The 24,930-nt window shown below is 39.7% G+C and overlaps 1 protein-coding gene across 1 annotated transcript in view; it reads right to left on the bottom strand.

Annotated features, from left to right (window-relative positions):
* LOC102031494 (mucin-5B) overlaps window positions 1–24,169 on the bottom strand; it is a 40,990-nt gene extending 16,821 nt beyond the window's left edge. The window contains exons 1-23 of the mRNA XM_005419513.1: window positions 24,077–24,169; window positions 22,162–22,417; window positions 20,715–20,829; window positions 19,302–19,389; window positions 18,301–18,434; window positions 17,671–17,896; window positions 16,742–16,867; window positions 15,909–16,026; window positions 14,557–14,695; window positions 13,871–13,972; window positions 13,585–13,654; window positions 13,211–13,348; window positions 12,490–12,654; window positions 11,540–11,634; window positions 9,907–10,033; window positions 6,649–6,901; window positions 5,593–5,645; window positions 5,109–5,209; window positions 4,657–4,808; window positions 2,792–2,930; window positions 1,968–2,078; window positions 1,357–1,536; window positions 727–963 (exon numbers count right to left, since the gene is read on the bottom strand). Coding sequence (XP_005419570.1) covers window positions 727–963; window positions 1,357–1,536; window positions 1,968–2,078; window positions 2,792–2,930; window positions 4,657–4,808; window positions 5,109–5,209; window positions 5,593–5,645; window positions 6,649–6,901; window positions 9,907–10,033; window positions 11,540–11,634; window positions 12,490–12,654; window positions 13,211–13,348; window positions 13,585–13,654; window positions 13,871–13,972; window positions 14,557–14,695; window positions 15,909–16,026; window positions 16,742–16,867; window positions 17,671–17,896; window positions 18,301–18,434; window positions 19,302–19,389; window positions 20,715–20,829; window positions 22,162–22,417; window positions 24,077–24,158 — 3,207 coding nt within the window. The 5' untranslated portion in view covers window positions 24,159–24,169. The remainder of the gene's footprint in view (window positions 1–726; window positions 964–1,356; window positions 1,537–1,967; window positions 2,079–2,791; window positions 2,931–4,656; window positions 4,809–5,108; window positions 5,210–5,592; window positions 5,646–6,648; window positions 6,902–9,906; window positions 10,034–11,539; window positions 11,635–12,489; window positions 12,655–13,210; window positions 13,349–13,584; window positions 13,655–13,870; window positions 13,973–14,556; window positions 14,696–15,908; window positions 16,027–16,741; window positions 16,868–17,670; window positions 17,897–18,300; window positions 18,435–19,301; window positions 19,390–20,714; window positions 20,830–22,161; window positions 22,418–24,076) is intronic.
* Between the last annotated feature and the right edge of the window lie 761 nt (window positions 24,170–24,930).

Raw genomic sequence — 24,930 nt, 5'->3', positions numbered from 1 at the left:
GTAGTTTTCTATTTTCACCTGCCTGGTAGAATTGCACTCTAAATCTTCCTATTCTTATATGTGTAATGCTGCCACTTACACTTAAAATGCCTTCCCAGTATGATTTCTGCAGGACTGAAGTACCTTGTTTTGGCTTAGCACAACTACACAGTGTGTGCACTCTTCAACTGAGAGACAGTGATTGAGTACGAAAGAAAATCCTATTTCCGCTAAACTTCATGTCTCTTGTATTTTAACCATTGCCAACATAAACTAACAAAGGAAATTAAGCCAAGTTTGTTTTTAAAAATTTTTATTAAAGTGCACTGAAGCTTTGTATAGACATTCTAATTAAGAAGGGTAGCCTTGTTTCTGTTTAATTCCATTTGTGACTCAAATAAACCAAATAATTAGTCTCTTTAGATAACTTGAATGAACTTCCCAAGGATCACCACACAAACAGTCCTAGACTAACTTATCTGTACATTTTACAGATACCTAACTTTCTGCTTCTGTATGGTGGCCAACTATTATCCTCTTTATCTTCAGTTGTTCAAAACAGGCACTGCTGCTTCCTCAATACTGTGCAACAGGTTTTATTTGGCGCAGCTGTGAAGTGAGGTTTTGAGAGAGGTAGCCAAGTACTACTGTGTAGTAGCTTCACTACTAAAAATATGCTGCAAATGTGCTGCAAAACAGCAACAAATATCTAGTGTGAAACTATTGAGGATGAGAGAACAGGATTACCTTGCTGTGACAGGCTTCAAAGATGTTACTCTTAATGATGCTGCAGTGCTTCTGTCCCAGGGCAGACTTGAAAGGCTGATCTGCACACAGGTCTGTCATGTTTATATTTGAGCAGGTGCTTGTTATTTTCCAGCTGTTGCCAAACTCCTGGATGCTCATCTCCATGGACTGCCCTCTGGTTGTGAAGTCATTCCTTGAGCGGCCATCAAAGTCCCCACAAAGACCACAGACTTTTCCCTGTGTAATGTGTGTAGGCACAGTTAATGCTTTGGTTATTTTGAGTGCAGCCTGCTCTTTGACAGAAATAAACTATAGAACCTGTAAAGGCAAAATAGGTGCAAGTTTCTAAACAGAAAGCAAAAAATGGCTTGGAAAAAGTTGGACTTCAAGTGACCTAAACACTCCCAGTGTGTTAGCAATACTTCTAGCCCCAAGTATTCCGGAGTGGTTTTTTTCTGACTGAACAGTGCAATAAAACACAAGATGTGGCCTGCTTGCTGTTTCTTCTTGTCCACTTAACCAAACTTTTTCCAAGCCTTTTTTTTCCAGGCTCTGGAAAAACTGTGGCTCCAGTTCTGGATGCATAACTCTGACTTTGAAATCATAACTCCCAGTCCACCCCCTACTTGCCTGGAAAGATGGTGCCACGTGAACAACAACAGTAGTCTTTTGGTCCCACATGAAGTTCATCCCTTGATTTGTTTCAATTACAATATAACCTCCTCTGAGGTCCACTTTGTAATTTTTCTCAGCTCCTGGATCGGTGGCTATCTCCTGAATTCTTCCTTCCAAAAGCCTTATTTCACTGTTCTACAAAGGAACAGATACATTGCATGGAAGGAAAACAAAATAGAAAACTTAGTGCAACAGCACTGGCACTCTGCCTCTCCTTCTTTGTCTTATTTTTCTGTCATCTTCACACTCTATCTTGGTAGATAGGTGAGCCACAGCCACAGATGCACAGAGCCTACTGTCACAAATGCAAGCACACACACACACACAGATGCACATTCATAGAGTGTTGTTGACTCCTTGCATCTTTCCCCTCATGCCCAGAAGTGTTCAATCCCTGCTAACATCAAATACCTAAGCCTTTCCCAACTTCTCTGCCTTAGCTTGCTGGCTGTTTGACTTCCATAGGTACTTTTAGCAGCAACTGAGATGGAATACAAGAGAATGATACAGTAATTACTACAAAATCAAGACTACAGCTCCTTAGTTATAACTAGTTCTAGACAAACCTCAAAAATCAGCGTGATTTTTAGGGAGCAGATGGAGCGTGACTTCCCACAGGCGTTGTTCTGAATCACAATCCGGAAGGTGCCAGCATCCATGTTATTAGGGCAAAAATCCTTAGAAAAACAGATAACATTCTATTAGATCTTGTCAGGTAACTATACCAGTCATAAGCATTTTTAGGAGCTCTAAATGAATGACACTGTGATCTGACTTGTTTATTCACTAAAACTATAGAATTTTGGAAGTATCTAGTGGAAAATGACCTGATGGCAGATGCATATTTGACCAGGATTTTCAAAAAGAAAAACTAAGGGGAGAAATGAACTTGTCATAGCAACAATCCAAAAAGGTAAAAATATATTTTCTTAAAATTAGTAAAACCAACTGTAACTTAGGGATGACAAAATGTCTCACTGAGTGCTGTCTCATTACATTCAATTATTATATATGAGGCTCACACGTTACCCTCTGCGTGCTTCCATCACAACAAAAATAATGTCAGACTTGGATGGCTGATGGAAACACTTTTCAACACCACATTTTCCTTTCCCTTGAAAATGCTGGAATGCCTTCAGGAAAGGGCAGTCCAACCAAGGAGTTAATCATTTGGGATCACACAGTGCCCTCTTGTGTCACTTCTGAGAGTCAATTTGCTTTGTTTAATTTGGAAAATCTCACTATCAGCTCCAGGTGCAAGAGGAGGGGAGTAGGCTCTGCTCATCAATTTGGCTATTTTGCATGGGAATGCCTTTTAATTACCCAGACTGAAGCCTACATTGTGAGCTGTGAAAAGCATATGGATGGGAAATTGAAAATAAATTGATACCTGAGCTAGGATATAGTCACAGTCTCCCAGGAAATCAAACTTCTCCCCATCAAAGCTCATGTAATGCCCATTTCCATACACAGTGCAGGTTCCCTTGCAGGGATTGTCCGTGCAGTTCCACTGCCTTTTGTTGCAGGTACTGGGAGGCAAAATGCAAAGAATAACAATGTTTGCATGAAACGTGGGCTTCCCTTAACCCCAAACAGGGGCAGAAAATTAAAAAGTTTGTTGTTTATAGTGCCCTCTCAACTGTTCTAAGATCACGCTATGAGATGCCATATCAATCAGGAAGTTCATGTTTGCTACCCATAAACATTTATTCTATTATTTCCTTCAAATATATATTTAAATAATAAGTCCTGGCAGCAGATGGTGGGGGTTTAGAAGAAAAATTCAAGGTGAAGAACTAAATATTTCAACCATTTCTGAATTTTAATCTGTGAAGGATCATGTTGCAGTTCTGTTACAATGGTGTGAACAAATATTATCTCTGTGTTTCCTTGGGTCTGGCTGAGATGGAGAGATTTTTTTTTCCCTCAGCAGCCCTTACAGAGCTGTGCTTTGCATTGTCATCTACAAAGGTGTTAGTAACACCTCAGTGTATTGGCTACTGCTGAGCAGCATTCCCACAGCATCAGGGCTGTCTCCTCAGCATTCTCCCCCTCAGCAGTAGGCTGGGGCATGGATAAGGTTTTGGGAGGGGACAGAGACAGGACAGCTGTCCCAAGCTGGCCAAATGGATATTCCAAATCATGTGATGTCTGCTCAGCAATAAAAGCTAAGAGAATGGGAGGTGGGGTGGGAACAGAGTGGTGTATGTTATGATGTTTGTTTTCTGAAGCCCTACACCTTTGTAAGTGGGCTGGACATCACCTGCTGGTGGGAACTAGGGGATAAATATTTTGTTTGCCTTTTCTTTTGCACACAGCCTTTGCTTTTGCTTTATTTTGACCCATGACCATCCTCTTTTCTCCCCAACCCTGTCCTGTGAGGAGGGTAGTGATAGAGCAGCTAGGTGGCCACCTAATGTCCAGCCAAAGTCAACCCACCACACCTTGACAAACCTCACTTCTAGTTCAGGAGGACTGTAGACAGAAAATTTAGTTGTTATGGCCGTGATACAGAGACTGCATTTTCTTTCCCATGTATGTCCTCTTCTCATGAGAAAACTAAGCCCTCACTGCAATAAAACTTCTTAATGACTCTGTGATAGCAACAACAGTTTATCAGGTTTTGACTTCACAGGTTAAACTTGACTGCCTGTACCAATGGTGATCAAACCAAAGTGTTTCTAGCTCTCATTTTCTGTGCATCCATTTGGCAGAACTATACAGTCTCATCCTTGTTAAATAATGGATAAGGACTGAAAGCATTTTACCCACCATGATCAGTAATAACAGTGAAATCTATGGCACCAGAAATTTGAGAAACTAGAGTATTAGTTATTTTGAGAACTATGGATCCGGAAGCACTGCAAGTCTCAAGGGAAGATCATTGCAATTCTTCTTTGACTAAATTCAATCATTTTCCAGGGTTCAGCTGTGCCCAACACACACAAACTCAATTCCCCCTTATTGAATGAGCAACCACACACCAGCCAGAGTAAGGTTGATGTTTCTGAAGCTGGTGGGGAAACAGAAAAGGATGGAAATCATTTAACAGAAGATATTGGTGCTTGTTCTCCCCAAGTGCAGGCTCATGCAGCATGATGCAGAGAAATACTTCCCCTTTTATTTTTACTAGCAGCCTAATGGTTCTCATGATGAAGAGGAAGGCTTCAAAGCACACCCTGTCCCATGGGTGCACTACAGTCTGGCAGTTCTGACAAACTTTGCTATAAAACAAGGCTCCCTGGGATAACGTACCATGTGTTGCAGTCCACTTTGATGGTTTCCCCGGGTTTATAGAAGTGTCCTCCATGAACACATGGGCACTGATCTTTGGGAATACATCCTCCACTGCCATCCAATACCAGTCCATCAGGACACATGCAGCCAGAAACACATTCTGTGACATACTGCACATTAGAAGATATGGGAGAAGACAACTTGTTAGTGCACAGAAAGAACAGGGAACCAGCAGAGATGTGCTAGCTCTGGATGCCGAAGTTTTGGCTTTTTAAAAAACTCCTTAATTGCAAGCTAGTGGAAATCATGCTACAAACATCACAGGTAGATTGTTAGCTACAGCTGCTGTGTTATCAGTGAAGCAGTTGGCGTGTGCCCAGCATGGCATGTTCCCATCAGTGCCTGATAAGGACAGTCCTACATGCACAGCCCTGCTGTGCTGTGCCCCTGCTGGGAGGTGAGCTCCTTACACAGTGCATGTCCTGCGTCTTGCAGCTTTTCTGACACTCTGATCCAGTTGCTCCAGGACCTGCAGAGCTGCAGTTGAAGTAATACATAGGAGCTGGGCAATCTGCAGTAGGAAAAAACATTTCAGGAAGTAATTTAGAGAGAGCAATAAGGATGCCATCAGCAATTGCAAAACCAGCCAGAGGATTTCAGAGGGCAGCAGGTGTCTATCATTTAAAGTTTCTAATAGTTTTGCTTCTGTCCAATAACAGTGAAGGGAGAAGAAGGCAGATAACTTCTAAGCTTTGGGAAATATCCTCATCGTCTAAAGAGTCTAGTAAGTCTGGTGACATTTTACAAAGACAAATGTTATCAATAACTAACACATTTCAGGGAGAATGGAAAAATGTGCAGAATACTAAAATGTTACAGAAAGTGAGAGATAACACAGAAAAACATTATAAATACTGGCTGACACCATACTGACATTATTTAACAAAATCTCACCTTTCACCAAGACAGTTTCTCCAATGCAGTCTAATCTTCCTTGAATGCATTTGCTAAAGAGATTCCATAAAACAAAACACATCAGCTCTTTGCACTTTTCTCTCTCACCAGGGAGAAAGGCACTGCAAAGCTTCACTTGTCACATGAATAACAAATTCCTATCAAAATGAATATTTGTTACAGCTATCAGTTTCACAGACATGCATTACCATCCCCAGAAGGAAGATTAAAAGACCCAGCTCTTAAAATACTCTTCCTTCATCTGGCACTGGTTTATTGTGTGTTTTCCCTGAATCAAGTTTTTCCTAAGCATTCATTTTCCACTCCATGAGATAAGACTAATACTTTCTAAAATAAGAGATCTCTTAAATTACTAAATGAATATGTGATTACAAAATAGTCTAGAATCCTCAGCTGGAAGACAGCTAGAGAGAGAACATGTAAACATCTAAAGATAATAAAGAAGCCTTCCCCTGGTGGTTGTTTCCATTGATGCCCTAAGGTAGTTGAAAATGAGAATAATGACAATTGTTTTTCAATGCAGATACAAATTAAATACACTATTTTTATTATTTCCCCCCACCCCCCCAGTTTCTCTCTCTTTTTTTTCTAAAAAAAAAAAGTTTAAAAACTGATAATTTGGTCTTGTTTTTCATGGACCATTTTTGATTTTTAAATAGTCTGCAGGATGGTGTGGTGGTTTTCACTTTGCTTTTTCATTTCAAAGCCTGAAACTCCTCCAAGCCTTCTGTCTTCTAGAAAACTTGCTCCCACTGTTTGTGGATATTTTTTACACAACAATGAACTCTGCAAGAGATAGATTACAAATATGGTTCTACTAAACATATTTTCAGGTTCTTGTTTGCTAGCATGAATATGGGATTTTAACATTTGCTGTGGCTGCACTTCCTGCCAGGGGAAGATGCAATCTAGGAAAAATTTGCCATTATTCCTAACTGTAAAATGGTGCCATTCATGGATTGGAGCAGAGACTTCCCCCATGAGCCCCGATGTCCTCAGGCACAGAGCAACCTTTGCATCATCAGAGCAACTCACCACATGAGTTTATCCTCTTGGAAGGAGTTGCCAGGCTGAACAATCTTGCCTTTATAGTAGCAGGGGCAGTCATCTGGAGCCACACATTCCTCCTCATCGTTAAGGTAGGTGGCTTCAGGGCAAGCACAGCCCTCCATGGGTGCGATCTGGACCTTGCACAGCGGGTCAGGCTCATCCAGCGAGCGGCAAGACTGGTTACAGTACTTCACACTATAGTTATAAACCATAGTCTCAGGACACTCCTCAGAGGGATCTTTGCAAGAGAAATAAAAGGGATGTATGGCCTTCTTTGTGCAATCATCTCTCATGACTTTAGCATGTCTTTCTGCACACTGGTAGCCATAAACACGCTTTTATCAAACTACCAGACCTTGTCTCCTGGGATTCTGGGAGGATCTACGTGCATAGCCTAAACTTTATGACACTGAACACTGAAATACTCAGCAGGGTGTATATTTTTGTAGTTTCCACAGTTTACATTTCTATCTTATGCCAAGAACTGAAGCCAGTAACTTCTGACTTGTTAAAATTTTATTTTCTGACTTTTACTAATGATTTCTTTGGCTGGAGATAACTTAAGAAATGACCTTATTTTCTAAGAGAGAAATTTGACATTAAATGGCAGTGACAAGGAACTCTGCCAATCCATTGATGCTAGCAAGAAAAGGGTGTTTCAGTTCTCACAGATGTCTTGAGGAAAACTCTTGTTGTCATCCTCTGGGGAAATGAGAAACAAAAGTTTCTAAAATTTCTGGGTTAACCCAACATGTAAAGGCCAAAATCTAAAGAGTTCAACTAACCCTGTAAGACAGTAAAAAGCTGGTTAATTTTCATGGGCTGACAGTATACACCACCATCAAAGGTCCGCCATAGAATCTGCAGTACTGACCCATAGGGATGACATTAAATTTTGTCAGGAAACATCACCCACATTAAGGCTGCAAGAAAGTCTGGCAGCCAGATATCTTTGAAATTTGGAGAGAACTGGAGATCTAGTCATCTTGGGCCTCTTTCTAATTCTGCAGATTTAACCCTGCAGCTGTTTTTCAGATACACACAGATGCACTAGAAGGTACAGGGGTGTTGATCATGGGCACCTGTGCTAATCAGCTTTGCAGCAATGCTAAGAACTTATCAGCAATAGGGTCCATGTTTAAATAAAGATCTGTATGTTTTTTCAGTCCATGACCATGGCACACTTTTTTAGATTAGTTAGTGTGCTAGGCTTGTGTACACATTCAAAACCAGCACCCTACCACCATAAACTATTTGGTTTTCTGGTCCTAGCTGAAGCAAACACAATATCCCCTGTGTAAGTCAGGCAAGGCATATTCTCCTACTTTTTATTCTTTGAAGATACAGCAAGTGGTATTTTTAAGTCAAAATACGTCAAATAAAAAAGATAATTATAAAGATGTTGAATATGAATTTATCTCTGTCTCAATTGTTAGCTAATAATACAATAGAATAGCATGCTTACTTTCTCCCTTAAAATTTTCATAGAGGAATAAAATCACTTTTGATAGCGTGCGACTGGTAAGAGAAAGGTTATTTGATTGTAGTGCTCATGGTCACAGGAGTGACACGCATCTAAGATGACAAATCACAACTGGAGGCATGAGTGCAGACAACATGAGCATACCAAAGATAACTTCAAGCTAGCTTGCACAGGGAGCACTAGAAAAGCAGTGCCAAGACTGCTCACACCAGTGATCTGCTGGGCAACCAGCAACTCCAGTAATGGCTCATGCTTCTGCTAAAGAGAGTGTAAGAGGCATGCACAGGGTTTAACTAGCAGGATTTGCTTGTTTCACACACTCTGCTGACTGCAGTGTAGACATTTGCTTGGGATACAACCTGCCTTGGATGCTGCCTGCAGCTTGGCAGAGTGGATGCAGCTTCAGGAGCTGGAACAGTTTTTCCAACCCCCACAATGGGACAGAACACAGAGTGAAGGGGGTGGCTCATTTAGTCTTTCACTCATGAACAGTGAGTCATAAACAACCCTACTCTTATCACAGCCATGTTCCCAAAAGATTATTTCTTCTTAAATAAGGCCTAAAAATTATTGTTCTGACTAAAACATGAGCATTTTTTCTCAAGGTTAGTGCTCTGTTTGAGGTAACATTACCTACTGTGCCTTAAGAACACAGATTTCAGCCAAACCAATGCTGCAAACCAGTCTTGATTTGCCATTAAAAATGCCAGTAATTCTATGTTGGGAACAAAGCTTTCAATAAACAGTGTCTCTGTCTAGTGCATAACTCTGCAGGATTCTAGGACAATTTACTGTGGACTACACTGTGTTTGAATTATTTCAGCACAGGTTTGTGAAATTGTTCTTATCACAGTCTTAAATGCCTCTGGCAATGCGTCACTCCAGTTACATTGTTTGCCTCTATTAAGTATCCCAGCTGGCTCCTAAGTCAGGCAATTAAATAGATCATAGCTGCATCAAGCTCCACAAACATAATCATTGTTATGTTGTCTATTCAGATGTGCAATTAGTCAAGAAACCCATACATCTATTTTCATGTCAACAGAGGCAAATCTCACTTGAACTGTCTGACCATCAATGACAACCTGGGAATGTTGAAGCAAAATTCAGAATCCAAGGTAGTGAGTTTTATTTTCAGATTTGATGCTATCTTGTAATAATTTCTGGAAGTGCCAAAGGAAGATACATACATACATGGACTCTGAACTCAGGATTTGGCGACCATGTGTATGTCCAAGAAGATTTTGTTAATTTTTTAGGTAATTCTAAGCTGAAAATGCCTTTTAAGATTTTCACATTCTCAAATATCACCAATATATATTTATTAAAAAAAACATTACTATTTTACTGTAACATGGAAAAATGTGGTTAATGAGTGATGTCATTTGTATTGTCTGGGACAAGAGAATTGAATGTAAAGCAAAAAAGTTATTTGAATTAAAATACATAGGGAAGCCCACGTCTTCAAAAGTAACTTAATTGCTAACTAAACCTAAATTAAATTAACCCTGTTTCTGTTTTGATTTGAGCAATATGCCTTATACTATTTTGCTTATCTGAGTACTGAATTCACTTAAGATTTTACACAAGGAACATACATTGTTAGAGCATGAAGCAGTCACAAACTGAATTTCATAGCATAAATGCTTATTCTGTTTTTCAAAGGCTCTCTAATTTGATGACTAAAGACAAAAGACACTGATTGCCACAAATGGGGCTGTTCCCCCATATCCCTGCCCAAGGAATTTATGTTCACATACCACAGACACCCTGCCTCCAGCCCTGCAGGGACACGCCTGCTGAAGCACAGTCTCTGGAGTAAGTAGAGAGCACACTGCACAGTGCAACTTCACTCTTCTCAGCATTACAGGTGTCATACATGCATTTCTAAAGGACAGAAAAGGACAATAATGGGTATTAATCTGTCTAGCTCATAGAAGAAACAGAAAAACATGTAGCAATTAAAAAAGCAGTCAACCAATATATTTTAAAAAGTATTATTACTAATGAAACTTAATATCTCTAAGAGAAAATGTATGCTAATGAAATACTATGCAAACCTGAGAAATAGCAAATCAGTTACAAAAACTGCAATGACATTATGTCTAAGTCTCATTAACAGATGAATATTAAAAAAGATAGAGGCACCTAGAGTTCATTAAAACACAAAGAAATGTCTTTATCAGCCTCCTATGAGGATGTACAACCTAGGACCTGTCAAAATATATAATCTGAAAATATTGCACAGTGATGACTGGCACTTTGTGTACCTATCTGGTAAGCAGCTGAGATGCACCCAATGACATGACAGGTGCATGGCAGAAGATGGCTTATAGAGAGTCAGTCATATGTAATGACATTTTAAGAAATAGTTATGTAAGTATAGCTGGAATTTAAAGCTTGAGTTTGTTTAATAGTGTGTGCTGTACAAAAGAACACAAATACAGCTAGTCACTCTAGAGCAGTAGGATCATACTGGCTAGACAGTGACTTATCCTGCCATTACTGATGTTGTGGAAAGCCTTTCACGAATCCTGGTTTAAAATCTGATGATATCAGTAGGAGTAACAGACATATCTGTAAGAAACTGGTTATTACTTCTTCTTAACTGAAAATTGGAATATCCTATTTTATTTATAGTTTACATTAATTCTAAAGTATATATATTTTCTTCTTGGATAGGTAAAACATAAGCCATATTTGTAAAGGTACTTGAAGACGTATTACGTTCTAGGCAAAAGTTCAGGCTCAGGTATTTTCTCAGTAAGTTGTTTTACACACACACACACAAACACACACACACACACACACACAACTGGCATGAACTTTCTGTGGTTTTGCAGGAACTTCTTTACCATGCACATAAATGTGGCAACTCTGTAGCTCAAACAGCTTTCTCAGCAGCATTATAGAGCTTTACACCAAGAGAACATATGGGCAGCTTCATGCATTTAAAACACAAGGAGACTAATAAGATTCAGAGGTAATAAAAGAGATATAAACAATGTAAATTAGTATTCTCTCCCTTTATGTGAATTTTGAACCAATTCAGACGAAATCCATGGAGCTGGTAAAACTCTCAATTCAATTCCACTCAGAAACACTGATTCTGCTAGTCAAAGAGTGAACTCTTTGACCTTTGAAATCTTGAACTGATTTTTTTCATTTTGTTTCTGGATCACACAACAGAAGCCAGTCAAGTATTTATGGGACTGTAGCCAAAAAGGCCCATCCTGCACAAACTCTTATTTTATAATTTTTCCAATTAGCATCAGTGGACTTCTGTGTGACCAGTCACTACTGTAACCTATTTCACTCCTCTAGGCCAGACAACCTTCATGTGGGATCAGTCTCTGGACTAGATTACACCACCCATTTGGAGCAGTACCTTACCTTGATGTACACAGAAGGGTCTACAACAGAATGGCAGGTGGCAAACACACTGCTTGTATTGGACAGAAGAGCACACCAGTGCTGGGCAAATTTTTCTGAAGTGGGAAAAAATATCATTGTCCATAGTCACTTAAACCACATTACTATCTGACTCAATATTCTTATCAGGTATCACATTGAACTAAAATGTCCTGAAGTGTTTAGATAATGCTGGATGGAAATACAGGTCATTAACTTATCAAAGGGATAAGCATAGTTGGATGGATGACCAGCCATTTTCCTAAAAGGGAGGTTTCACCTTCTAAGTATATTACTGCAGCTGGATTTGCAGAACATATACAGAACCTCCCCATTTTCACTGTTTTTCATCAAACTTTCTTAATTCTTTACAGCCAGATAATTCCTTATAGTCAAGCAATAATATCAAGCATGTAATAATCAGTGAGTTGTGTGGCTGTGAGCTGCAGCTTTAATTATATGTGGCAGTACTTAGGAGAGGTCAGTCCAAATAATACATATATCTAAATCCAGTCAGAGTGAAAAATCAGACAGGACGCCTAGTACAGTGCAAAGCTTGCTTAACTCAGCGCTGTTGATAAGCTCCTTCTCTGGACTTCAGCACAGCTGTAACAACCTAGACTGGATGAAGAACTTGCCTAAATATTGGCAGCCAGGGGTGCTCTGCCTTAAGCCTAAATTGCTGTCATTTATGCTGCATGTGCTTTTCAAGTCATCAGCGAATGTGTTGGCTCTTTCACCAGTAGTGCTGTCTTTTTGTTTTGAAAGCAAAGCTATCCTCTTAAAGACCTTCAAAACACAATATTTTTTTCTCTAGTTATAGCCTCAAAGGTAGAGGGTTTTGATGTTTATGAGATTTCTAAAGCTTTTTTGATTATCCATCATGTGAAAATTATTTCACACTGATAAGCCAGGGATGAAAAGCCTAGTACCTTTATCCACGCTGTTTGAACAAGGATCTTCAAAGCTGTCCTCAACATCAAAACAGCTGGCTCTAGTCTTCCATGAGTTACCAAAAGCAGAAGCTGAATCTTCCACAGCTCCAGTGACTGTTCTGAAGTCATCAGTCTGGATGTTATTGAAATTGCCACAAAGACCTTGCATGGGAGGCAAAAAAAAAGGCAAAAGAAAAGAAGAAATCACTAGATGGATGAAAAAGGAATGGCTTCTAGATGAACACTCTTAGCTCTGTAATGGACCTCGCCTGAGACAAATCCATTTTCCCTCAGAGACTTCCTGATGTTCCCACAAATCTGATAGGACCCTGTGTTTAGAGTGTATTTATTATTTTTCTGCATTACAGTAGCACTTAGTGATAGCACAAGGAATGGAACTGCTTAAATGTGCTTCAGTAAACACTGGCAGACAGAGAGTATTTTCCCCAAAGGCTTATAAATAAAGGAAATGGCAAAAGAAAAACAAAATGGGTCAGAGAGACAGGGTGTAATCCCATTACACAGACTGGAAACAGAAGCACAAAAATCTTAAATGGTGTAAACAGGAGATTAGTGGCAAAACCAAGAACATAGTCTGCACTTCACAAGTCTCTGATGAAGGCCTGTTGAAACAGATGGAGTCTAAAAGATTGCACACACTAAACATCACAGAGATTTTCTCCAGCACATTGGAAGGGTTTAGCCTTATGTGTCCTACCAGATGTGCGATTCTGAAAGGAATGATCCACTGTTACGGAGAGCTGCATTACAGGTTTCATTTGCACTCTGATCTGCACTCCAGCTGAGCTCAAGATTTTGATGAAAAACGTAGATTGTCTGAAGATGGTGATGCCATCTAAAGAAGAAAGAGAAAAAGAAAAACATGTTGTATGCACTTGCAAATCTTTACAAAGCTGAGCAAACAGGAACTTCCATTTGCCAGTGCATGCAGTAACACAGATTCCCAGGGAATCCCAGATCTAGTATCCACCTAACAGTGAGTAGGATCGTGTTCTTTCCAGAGAAAGGAGCAGGAATCCTTTTGCAAAAGATGTAGGCTGTTCTGTGGAAGATACGAGGAAGGGGATTTACCTTTTCTTACAGGCAGCTTCACAATGAAATTGTTCATGTAGATATTTCCACAGGAACATATTTTTATAGTCTGCAGGGAAAAGGAAAAAAGGCTACAGTAGTGAATGCATATGATGTGAGACAGACAAGAGCAACCTGACAAGCCTCAGTAAGCATTGAGAAGTAGTGTCTTCAAAACCTCATCACCTCTGGGGTCAGTGTAACTCAGTGTCCAGACACCATACAAACAATGTAAGGAAAATAGAAGTGACCTCCTATGTATTGCTAATTAAAGACAGTTACTCACAGTTCTTCCTAGTGTGACCAATACATTCTTTAGACAAGTCATTGTCCTTGAAGTCCCACACTGAATGATCTCCCCAATCACCACAACTGTGTCATCAGCGTTCTGAGAAGACATGAGAAAGGTATGTGCAGACATTGTTAGCATGTTACAGGCTGGGAGCTTGAAGAGAAGAACGTGTAACTGAAAGGCTAAGAAGGAGTAATGAAAGAACTGGGGTATTTGATATCTAACTGCAAACTATTTATTGCCAAAATCAATAATTTCACTAACTTTCCTTTGCACTCCTTTTCCTTGCTATCAGCTTGTGGGGATCTCATTTGCAGGCATTCACAGATAATTCAATCTTTTTGAAGAAATTTTGGTCCATCCACTTCCTTCTGACAGTCACACATGAAGAAAGCTTCAAAAGAAATGCTTGAATCAACACTAATAAATCCATTAAGAAAATTATTTAATTAAAAAAAAGTACAAGTATGTTGAAGCTGCAAAGCTTTGAAGCTAAGCATCAGCAACTGACTTGCAATCCATTGCAAATTCAAAAATTTATGGGGTTTAAGACTGAGCATGTGTTGAAGTGCTTTGCTGGATTGGTTCCATTTAATTAAATTAAGTAATATAAAGCTTCAGCAGTTTAAAGCCTTGTGCTACTCAGGAGATTTAGGAATGAAAAGAGAAATTGCTTGTACCTTAGCTAAGACATAATGACAGTTGCCATGAAAATTGAACCTCTTATTATCGAATGTTGTTATATGGAATCCTCCATCTATGTGGCAACTTCCAGAGCAGGGCAGAGAGATACAGCTCCAGTGGCCTCCTTTGCAAGTACTGTGCAAAATCCAAAAAGCAGCCATTAGAATAAACACAGTTTCAAGGGAGCAAAAGTGACACACCATTTTAATCTGCACAGATGTGGCCTCTTTGTGTTTTAAGGTCATTATCTTGGCTTCTTATTCAAACCCTGTGGGTGGAAGCCTTTTATTAGGCCCTAAAGTATGAGGGTTGAATTCCTATCAGTGAGAGAGTTAACTGCACTGGGCTTTGGGCTGGCTCCCTCAGAGACACACTGAGATGGGAAAGCAAGACATGGTTTTCTGGGCCTAAATTGTTTACTTGACTTTTTAAAGAAAGAAAGAACTCCTTCAAGCAGGATCTTGCAACATCTTGAGCTGCTGATGCAACTGTTCAGCAATTCACTGATGGGATGTTTCAGCATTGTTTCAGCAATTGTGGAGGGCCTCAGATAATGAGCAATTCTCACACCTGTGCACACAAGAAGAAAACAGTCCAGCCATATAGGGGACTAAATGAGGATGTGGCAAGATGGAAGCCACACAAAGCCCACTAAGTTCAATTACTCAAAATTTCTGGATTTGAGGAGCATTTTCTCAAAATGCAGGATAATCCAAAGGGGCTTGCAGAATGTTTGGCCATCCACCATACCACATTTCATTCCTCCCTATAGCAAAACTATAACTGATGGTTAGAAAATGATGTTGTGTCACAGGAGCCCAGATAACACATACAGAGTAAGAAATGAAATTGTTCTGAGAGTAATATACCTAAGATGTTATCACCTTTCACAAGTAGAGAATGGAGATGGGTTCAAGCTGACAGGTTTTTTCTAAATCAAATAATTCTCAAGGATCAGGACTTCTGAGATCTGACCTTTAAACAGTCTTGTGGAGATCTGGATGTTGTTGGAAGTGCCACTTTTTAACATGGTGTGACTTCACACCTCACTATAGTGGCCAAAGTCTCTGAATTAATCAGTAAAGAGTCTCATTTTTCTACATTCTGAAATCTTGAGCTCAGTTTTCACAAGCAGTTTCAATTGAAGGTGGGTAATAACTACATGTGGTTGAGGAATACCTCTAAGTTTTCCTACACTGTTGAAATTCAGAGCAAGGTTTTGAATTGTTGTTTAAGACAAATGACAGGAAAATATTAAAAAAAAAAAAGGAAAGTACAGAATGCCACTCATCAATGTTTTGAAATAAATACTTCTGCCTTGTTAGTGCAATCAAGACCACAACAGTACCAGTTCTGGCAGGGAGTGGAGTAAGTTCCTCCAGATGAGTAGACTTTGCCTTGAAATGTACAGGGGCAGCTGTCTCTGGGGATGCACTTCTTGCTGCTGAGGTCATCAAGGATAGTTCCTGTTCAGACAAAATGACTAGTTAATATTCCTTAGGTGAGTCTGGGAAATGCCATCAAGGAAGATTAGAATATGGAAAAAACTCTGGAGTATTCAGCATTTCTTTAAATGAATGGGACACTTTTAAAGAAAAACACCACACCAGGCCCTTTCAGGTGTTAATGAATGGGTAATATTTCTAACTAGAACTCAAATGAAAGCAATGCAAAACTCAAAGAACATTTCCTGTTACAAAATCTTTCACTGTGAGCAGAATTATCAAGTGCCAGATTGCAAGGGTGTGAGCCAGTTTCCATCCCTTTCTAACAGTGAATCTAACAGGAATCAGAGCCTCATCTTAGACTATTTCATGTGCAAATTTACACATGCACATACCTGGAAAAGCATGTATGTTTTGTGTCACTGAAGTTATGGCTAGATTTAGTGTCATAGCAGGGAGACATCTCATGAGACATCTTCACCTGCTTTCTTACTGTCTAGAGAGCGCCTCTTCTCTTTCCATATCTGCACCATTTTTTCCCTGTCTAGTCCTTAGAAGTTTTTGCCTCCCTTCTCCAGTGTCAGGATCTTTAGAAATCTGGCTCTTCCAAGAAGAAAGTTGGTAAATTATGCTAGAAGAAGCAGTTTATTTGTTGTGTGAAATGGTAAAGAAAGGGAATAATCTCCCTTTTTGTCCCTTGATGTGTGTGATCATTGGCAGAAGCGACCTGCCTTACCAGGAGGACAGAAACAGCCATCTGTACATGGGGCTTTACAAATCTTGCTCCTTTCTGGATCTGCACATGTGTCAGCACAGGAATTTCCACATTCCATGTACTCCATGTTGTTTGGGGATTCCTGATCTGCAAGACCAAACCAAAATGGAGTACGTTAATGATGTATTTATAATACCTCTCAAATTGTTGTGTCACTACCCAACCCCTTCTTCCTCCTTTCCTCCATATCTTGTTTGCAAGACCTTCTATGCAGATATGTTGTGTTTGTTCAACGTTTTAAAGGAATGTTTTATGGCCACTTTATCTTTTGGACAAAACTGTGCTGCTGGGAAATGTGAGCTATTTCACATTACTTTACTAGCTCAAGGTTGCCTGAACTCACAATACAAGCAAAGAACATCAGAATCGTTTAGGCAGTGATAACAGTTTTTTTTTGCCTGAAGCATCAGTACTTCTGGCATTAATTTGCTATCCCAATCCACACCAGCAGTTTGGGTGAACTACCTGTAGCCTTCCCCCTGGATTTAAAGAGATTTCCTTCTCAGTAACTGGACTACTGAGTATGAAAACACAAGGTAAGATAAGTATGAACATGTTGCTCTTCTCAGTAACTACTTCTGTCTAGTTGTCACCATGTTGAAATAAGGCTCTTTATGAGTTAACTGTGCAGAGTAAAATTAAAAAAAAAAAAGAACTCGAGAAAACTTAGTTGTAAGAAGGAGGTGGGCAACATCAAGGTATGGTTCTAATTTAAGGAGCAAAATTAAGTTAAATTTGCAGAAATATTTCCATTAACAATGTTTGTGTCAAAGTATTTTCACAGATTGATTCAAGGCAGTTACCAGAGCTCCTAGCTTTGCTCTGCTGGGATCAGAATACTTGTGTAAATGTCTAACCTGAAATAAATCTCCAGAGCAGTCGCTACTTACAGCAGAGTTCTCTGGTTCTCCATTCCCCAGGGTCTCCCTTCCTCAGGACACAATCTCGAGAGTACTGGTTTAAAGTGCTGCATATGCAGCTGGGAACCAAGTCAGAATGAGAAGAATTAACTGCACAGTGGCACATATCCTCAGCACAGGTCTCTATGTAGTCATCAAAGGCAACCACTCTGGGGCAGTTTCCAAAACGGGACATAAGTTTCTTGCATCCTTTTTTCTATTAAAAAAAAAAAAGCAGGGGGAAAGAAAAGCAATACTTGATATTTTACCACCTTTTAGGTTTTTGAATATACACCCCAAGTTTTGATGACACAATTCCAGGGTCACAGAATAATTCAAGTTGGAAGTGATCTCAGGAGATTATCCAGTCTAACTTTCTGCCACAATGTCCTTTGCCTTGTACTGGAAGCTGTCATTCAAGTGGGCATTTTCCCAATAGCTATTTCTTTAATACCATAATAGGATATTCTTTCAGCTATAAGATCATAATTTTGTTCAAAATCATGTGTAGAATTCTGAAAAATTCAGTTTAGTGCATGCTCTGTAATTAAGATTTGTTTCAACATTCTCTTCAACACTGTAGGTTGCGAGGATTTGTACTTCTTGGTCCCACACACTTACATATGTACTGCATCTATTGTCTTTCCTCCTGGGATGTCTTCCAGTGTGGTCATCTGGGCTCACATCAGCACACTTTTGTGATGGATCCTCTACTTTGTGGAAGTTCCCAAACTGTCTTGGATGCATTTTATACCCTGCAAAAACACCCAGATGCATTTCAGTAACTTCCCACAATTCCCTAGGTCAATTAATGGGCTACAAAAATGCACTTACTCTTTGGGCTCAAAGGCAGTATGCACTTCATGAGATGCCCAAATTTAACCAGCATCCATATCTTATGGAGGATGACAGCCTGATATAACCTTCTGTTGGGCTAGAGTCAGGAATCTGGCACGCTTGTATCAAGGCCTGCTGTCAGCCTGAACTTTCTGTTACTTCTGATAATTTCCAGATTTCTCTTTGTTTTGGGTGTGTTTGATCTTACAGAGTTTTCTGTTCACATGTGTAACAGTCATACAGGTATCACATAAAGGGATGTTGTTATAACTTTGGATTCAGTCCTGCAGCTAATATCCCAGGATGAAGGTTTCTTTCCATCCACACAACCTGGTGCAGGATTAGAGGCTCAGCTATTTGCAATATCTAAAGGTGTCAGTGGATGGCACCACAATTTCTCCAAAGATACTTTGTGTTTTCCCTGATGCTTTCATTTCATTATAGAGTAAAAAACAATCACAAATAGAATGATTAAAATAGAAGAACAGAAAATGCACTCCTGCATTTCCTGAAAGTATGTTATTGTCAGTGGGGAACCTGGCAATGATGCTGCATGATAGCCAAGTAATTAACTTTGGTCAAAGAGGTTGGAGACTCTTACAAATACAAAAAAAGCAGAAAATCCCAAATATCTCAGAACCTCTTAAAATACATCTCCTGCATATGCAAATATTCATGTGCCTGTCAGGAAATCTTAAAGCCTGCTCAAAGGAAACAGATATCGAGTTTCATGTCATGTATAAGGAGGTCTGTTCTGGATGAAATATGCTGTATTTATGACCTACCTTCCAAAATCAAATCATTCTTCTCATTGCCATCATAGTTCCCACACAGACCACATATTTTCTCTTTATATGTTTCTTCCAGGTCCAGCTGAAAAAGAGGAAACACAGAGTTGAAAGGCTTTTCCCCATATCAGCAGGACTTGTTGCAAAGTGATACACAGCTGAAAAGTGAAGCGGCAGAAATGCTCATTCCTAGTTTGTAGCAATCTCCTTTTCTGGCACAAATCTCTCATAAAACTTATCTGCAGACAGACTGAATTCAAATGGGAAGAGAATCCTCCAGCAATTGTCATTCCTACCCACTAAAGATGTAACTGAAGCATGTTGAATACTGGATGAATCCCTGGACCAGTGTCTCCCAGTATAGACACTGTGTATAGAGACATTTGGTACCTCTTGCAGGATACCACAGCTCCTCTCTGGGCAGGTCAGATAACTGTGCTCTAATGCTGGATGCTGTAAAGAAGCAGCTTCTGGTTAACTTTTAGCCATAGATAATGTATTTTCTAGTCCATAGGGTGATAGAAAATTTTATAGTACTTCTAGGCGTGGGTCTGCCAAGCATTACTTATTTTCCCCATACTTAGTGGAAATAAACAGCCAGGTTAGCACACTATTGCCTTTCTGGATAAAACTATTGCACCTTATCATTCCTACATGCTTGGGGAACAGTACTGGTGCCACTCAGGTCCACCCAAAAAAGGCAGTGCTTTTCCTACTGTTGTGTCCACTCTACAGTAATGTACAAATACTGCCTTTAACACTTTAGGTGTTAATTAGTACATGGGAAAGGGGAAAGCAAATACTTCAATAATTTCAATATCACTTGATTACTTCCTGATATCTTTTCTCTCTATTCCCCTTTTACCCTATCTCTATCTCTCTGAATGGCATGACTTGACACACAACTTCCATTTCATTAATCTCAGTCCTGATTGTGAAGGATAAGGATTCACACACAAAAGTGTAAATGCACTGGTACAGAAGAGGATATTCCAGGGTAGATGTTTAGGGGAGAATTCCCACATAGCATTGCTTTGGAATGAAAGAGGCCAAGGTCTGAACTGGTCACACATATCAGTTTCCCACACAATATGGGCATGAGACAGAGTAGCAAAGCAGAGCTGGAGGGCTGCTGCTGCCAGTGCCTCATGAAGCAAGGAGCTAACTGCAGATGTGCTATATCCAGGATTAACCCTTCTGTCACAAAAATTAGCGGGAATACCATGGGGTTGTGCCCCCATGCTCCTGCCCTGTGAAACTATTGCCCAGTTTGGTATTTTTCTGAGTTTATGGACAGAGTGATACCTCCCACCCATAATTTCATATATCAACAGAGTGCCTGCATCCAGCCCTGCTTTTTATTACTGATGAGGTTCACCAGGAGGAAAACAACTAACTGACTGTTCATACTAGGAGAGTGTCAGCCCAGTTCCACTTGAGTGTCAGGCCCAGCTTGGAAGTGACTTGGAAGTAAGTACAGGTGTCCTCAATCAGAATGCTCTTCAAGCTGAAAGGCATGGCAATCCTGGAAATTTGAGGGGAAAAAACAGATTGCAGTGAAAAAAAGACTGATGAAATCCTTACAGATACATAGGAAGGAAAACTAGAGTTAAAAGGAACTAAATAAGACATGGGAACACTCTTTGCAAGGTCAGACTTCGTCCACACAATGCATTACATTGTCCACTGTGTCCTTTTAATCCATAACACAATGCATTATAAAGTTTATAAAGAGCAAGATGACAATATTGGGAAAATGACCCTCCACATGAGGACACTGCAGGTTATCATCATCCTTCCAGGACCTCCTTGATATCTGGGATTCACAAAGAACTCTGTTCTGTTACTCATGTACTCATGCAACTCAGACCTACACTACTTTTCCATCTTACCAAGACAATTACAGTTCACTTTGCAACAGTGTAAAAACTTAGAAATTCAGAAAATGGCTAGAAGATAGGAGATTTCTTGCCCCTTTGATTTAGGAGACACATATGGGTTTCAGTGCTATAATTACAACAGAGTGGTGCTATTCTATATTTGGTTGTTTCGAGAAGGCTGTCAAGACAGCCCATATGCTTGCAATTTTCTCTTCAACAAAATTGTGAGGGGTTTTCCCAGAGTCAAAGGTTGCCTAGGCCCTTCATAATTCTTTGCTAGGAGCAGGACTCTGCACTTCTCATGGGGACTGTCCTTGATATTGTGCCAAACTTTCAGCTATTGTTGCATATGATTTTTACTTAGGGAATATTTTTTACCCTTCTCTTTGCAGTTTCCTTTGTGGTTTACTTTGAATTGGAATTAAAGGTGTGGATTTTGACTTCTAAAAATTCTGCCTTTTCTTATAAGAAGATCCCTGACCATGTTGTGATCTGCAAAGCAGAGCAATTTTCTAGACTAATCTACCTGGAAATGGAAAACTATCCCTAAAAGAGCCATTTGTTCCTGAACAACAACATAAAACAGTAGGGTTAGTACCACAGAAATAATGTTTTGAGAAAAAAAGAAAAACCACCAAGCTTCTACAGATCTAAACTTACATAAATAAAGTGTTGGGGTTTATGTACTTTCCTTCATCCCTCCCTCTCAAATCAAAGCAACATTAAGGAAACCTTAAAACACCTTCTGTTTTTGTAATATACACATTGCTCTCTACTTAACTTATTGGTGTTGGTCTCTGGGACATGTAGTTTAGTTTAAATGCCTCTTGCCTTCTCAAACACTATGGGGGGGGACTCTTCACAATACCCTGCTCAAAAAGCTATACATCTCCTACACCGCCACTGCTTTCCAGTCAGACCACCTAACATGTAGCAGGAAAAATGCAGCTCAAAACAACATTTCAGCCTTTACTCACTTCTTCCCATTCACCGTGATTCCCGTCTCCTTCACCTCCAGGACCACTCCATCAATGGTGACAGTGAAGTAGATCAGGAAGCTGTTCTTGGCACTGCGCCTGATCTGAATGTTAAAGTCCTGATAGCTGTCATTGCAGTGCGAAGCGAAGACATAGGTGCAGGTTCCAGGAAAAGTAAACTTTACGTGGTCAAATGTATGGAAGTGGAAGTTGCCCCAGGTGACACATTCACTCCTACTGACAGTAGAGACCTGGACTAAAGAAAAATCATAGCAGGGGAGCTTAGAAATTCACCCCATATTAGGTGCCTGTCCCTTTTTTTGCTGAAAAACATTAAAGGGGCAGATTTTCAAAGGCAAAAATGATAACTCCTGGAAGATACTAGCCTTTGGGAAGCAGTTTCATCTCACTGAACTTTTGAAGTCCATTACTTTTGAAGTACAGAGACACCTGCAATGCGAGCAGATTAGCCTAGTCTCCTTTGAAGTTAACAGTGAAAAGCAGAAGTTAACAGTGAAAAGCAGAAGAGGTTCAGCTTTCTCATCTCACCTATGTGCCTAGCAAGAAGATGCTGTAAACCACATGCATCTCTCCATTGTCTAAAAAGGCTGTGTCTATATTCATGCTGTAGACATATTTGCACTGTAGATATCTGAAGTGAAGTGATGAGAATCCCATTCTGGATGTCTAAATCTCATTTAACTCAGGCAAGACTTTGTGTTGAGTGCTTTCCAGGAGATATCACAGGTGTCATGAATTTACAGCAAAGTGGCAGCTGCTGATCTCAGTGGTTGAGGCTGCTACCAGCCTCAGGTTTTGGCTAAGAGGTACTTGGTTTTCCTTCTCAACCAAAACTCATGTTTTGGACCTCTAAGCTTTACCTCTGTCAAAGGTATAGATACATAGTCTAAGTGCAGATAAGACATTACTTCAGAAAGCAGTTTTCACATCACTGAGCAGTTTTCACAAAGAAAACATGAATCGCCTTGAATTAAATTATACATACCCACTAGAAAATACTTTCAGGATTTCTTCTGAAAGAATGACAAATGAAACAGGCAAATTTCTTTGTGTTGTTCAGGTAGCATATTTAGGACTATCAACACAGATATCCACCACAGATCAAATCTAAAAGTTACTCATTTACTCAGTGAACTCTAAAATTTTATTAAATATTCCTGCCTAAGAATCAGCAGGGAAGAACTGAGAAATTAAGATCATTATGTTATAAATGTGCAGCCCAAACTCAAGTGCCCCGTAAGTCCTTGCAGAAACAGCTTTTTAAAGGGACTGCTACTGTCATAGGTGGTTGCAGCACTGGAGTAGGGCAATTCAGCACTTTTCTACACAGTCGTGAGGGCAAGTGAGAAAGTTTGGGTATCCTGGAAATGAAATTGCTGGAATTACTAAGGCAGCAATAACTGGTACATCAACTGTGTATTAAGCAGTTGGGAAAAGTGTAAGAGATTAAAAATCAAACCAGGAGGTAGCAGTGCACCAGAGCACAAAAAATGTGATTCCTGCTAATGCAGCATTTCATACTGGTCAATCAAGCCTAGCTGGTGATATGGTAAGTACTTCTTTTAGGAAGAATATGTGTGAAATGTGTTGAAAAGGGTGTCACCATTGTTTTTAGTTTGGTTTGGTTTGTTTTTTGGTACAAACTGCATTCGAGGGTCTCCTCTTTAAGAATAGTCACTTAGAGCATAAAACATAAAACACTACCTAGTAATGAAAGAAAAAAAGACATACTTAAATGGTTGGTAATCAGGATAAAAAGGTACCATGTTTAACAGTATCTGGCATGTCTGCATCTCATATGAATATGTGACAAATTCTCATTTGTCAACTCTATTTCTCACCTATGGAGAGCTATATGAGAGCAAGTAATGCAAGAATTAGAATATTTTCTTACCTATCTGAACTGGTTCTTTGGCCTTGCAAAAACTCCAGATTAGGCAGAAGATCCAAAATGATCTCCCGTTTTTTATTTCCATCTTGCCATGAAGTTGTAACTTGAAAATCCTTTCAGGGAAGTGTTTTTTCTTGGCTTATAGGCAGATTTTTATAGTCCAGGAGTTTGGCATGAGAACAAAACACTGATGGCAGGGTCCCTGAAAGGTGGAGCTTCATTAAATTTTCTTTCAGTCATTCATTATTAGCACCCAGAAACCTCCTCTCTCTCAGACAGGACAGGTATTCAGTTCTTTATTGCTTTATGGGGACAGAGAGCTGTCTGTTTCAAATTTCCTCCTTTGAAAATAGGTCCCCTCACTCTCCTCCTACAGTTGTTATTTCTATGGCAGCAATAGTTTTTATTTTTTTATAACATCTGATTAGTTGCAAGCAATCACTGACCTCTTTCAGAGTTTTTCTCTGTCTTGCACATCAGCAGAATCCCCCAGCACAAGCAATGTGTTTGTTGCCTCTAGCAGCTTTAATGGCGACTCCTAAACAGAGCAAAAAGTATTATCAGGTCAAGCATAATGTATGGTTTATTTAGAGCAAAATCGTTTGGCAGGAGGGCATTGTCCCTTAAGAAGTATACTCAAAATATTTTACAAAAAAAGGCCGGATTTACTGCTTCAGTAGACCAGAAAAAAAACCAAACGTATAAAAATTCTTACCTCAACTGCACCAATAGGATTTCGTTTATTCATATTGTAGACCACAGTTCATTCCTTCACCACCTAAATTATGCTGCTGCAAAAGAGTCCCCTGGTGCTGTCAAAGTACTTTAATACCCTACCACATACCCAAAAAACGTCC

This window comes from Geospiza fortis, unplaced genomic scaffold (genome assembly GCF_000277835.1).
Source record: "Geospiza fortis unplaced genomic scaffold, GeoFor_1.0 scaffold66, whole genome shotgun sequence".
Lineage (NCBI taxonomy): Eukaryota > Metazoa > Chordata > Aves > Passeriformes > Thraupidae > Geospiza > Geospiza fortis.
The sequence above is the reverse complement of the archived record's forward strand: the minus strand, read 5'-3'. Positions and strand labels throughout refer to the sequence as shown.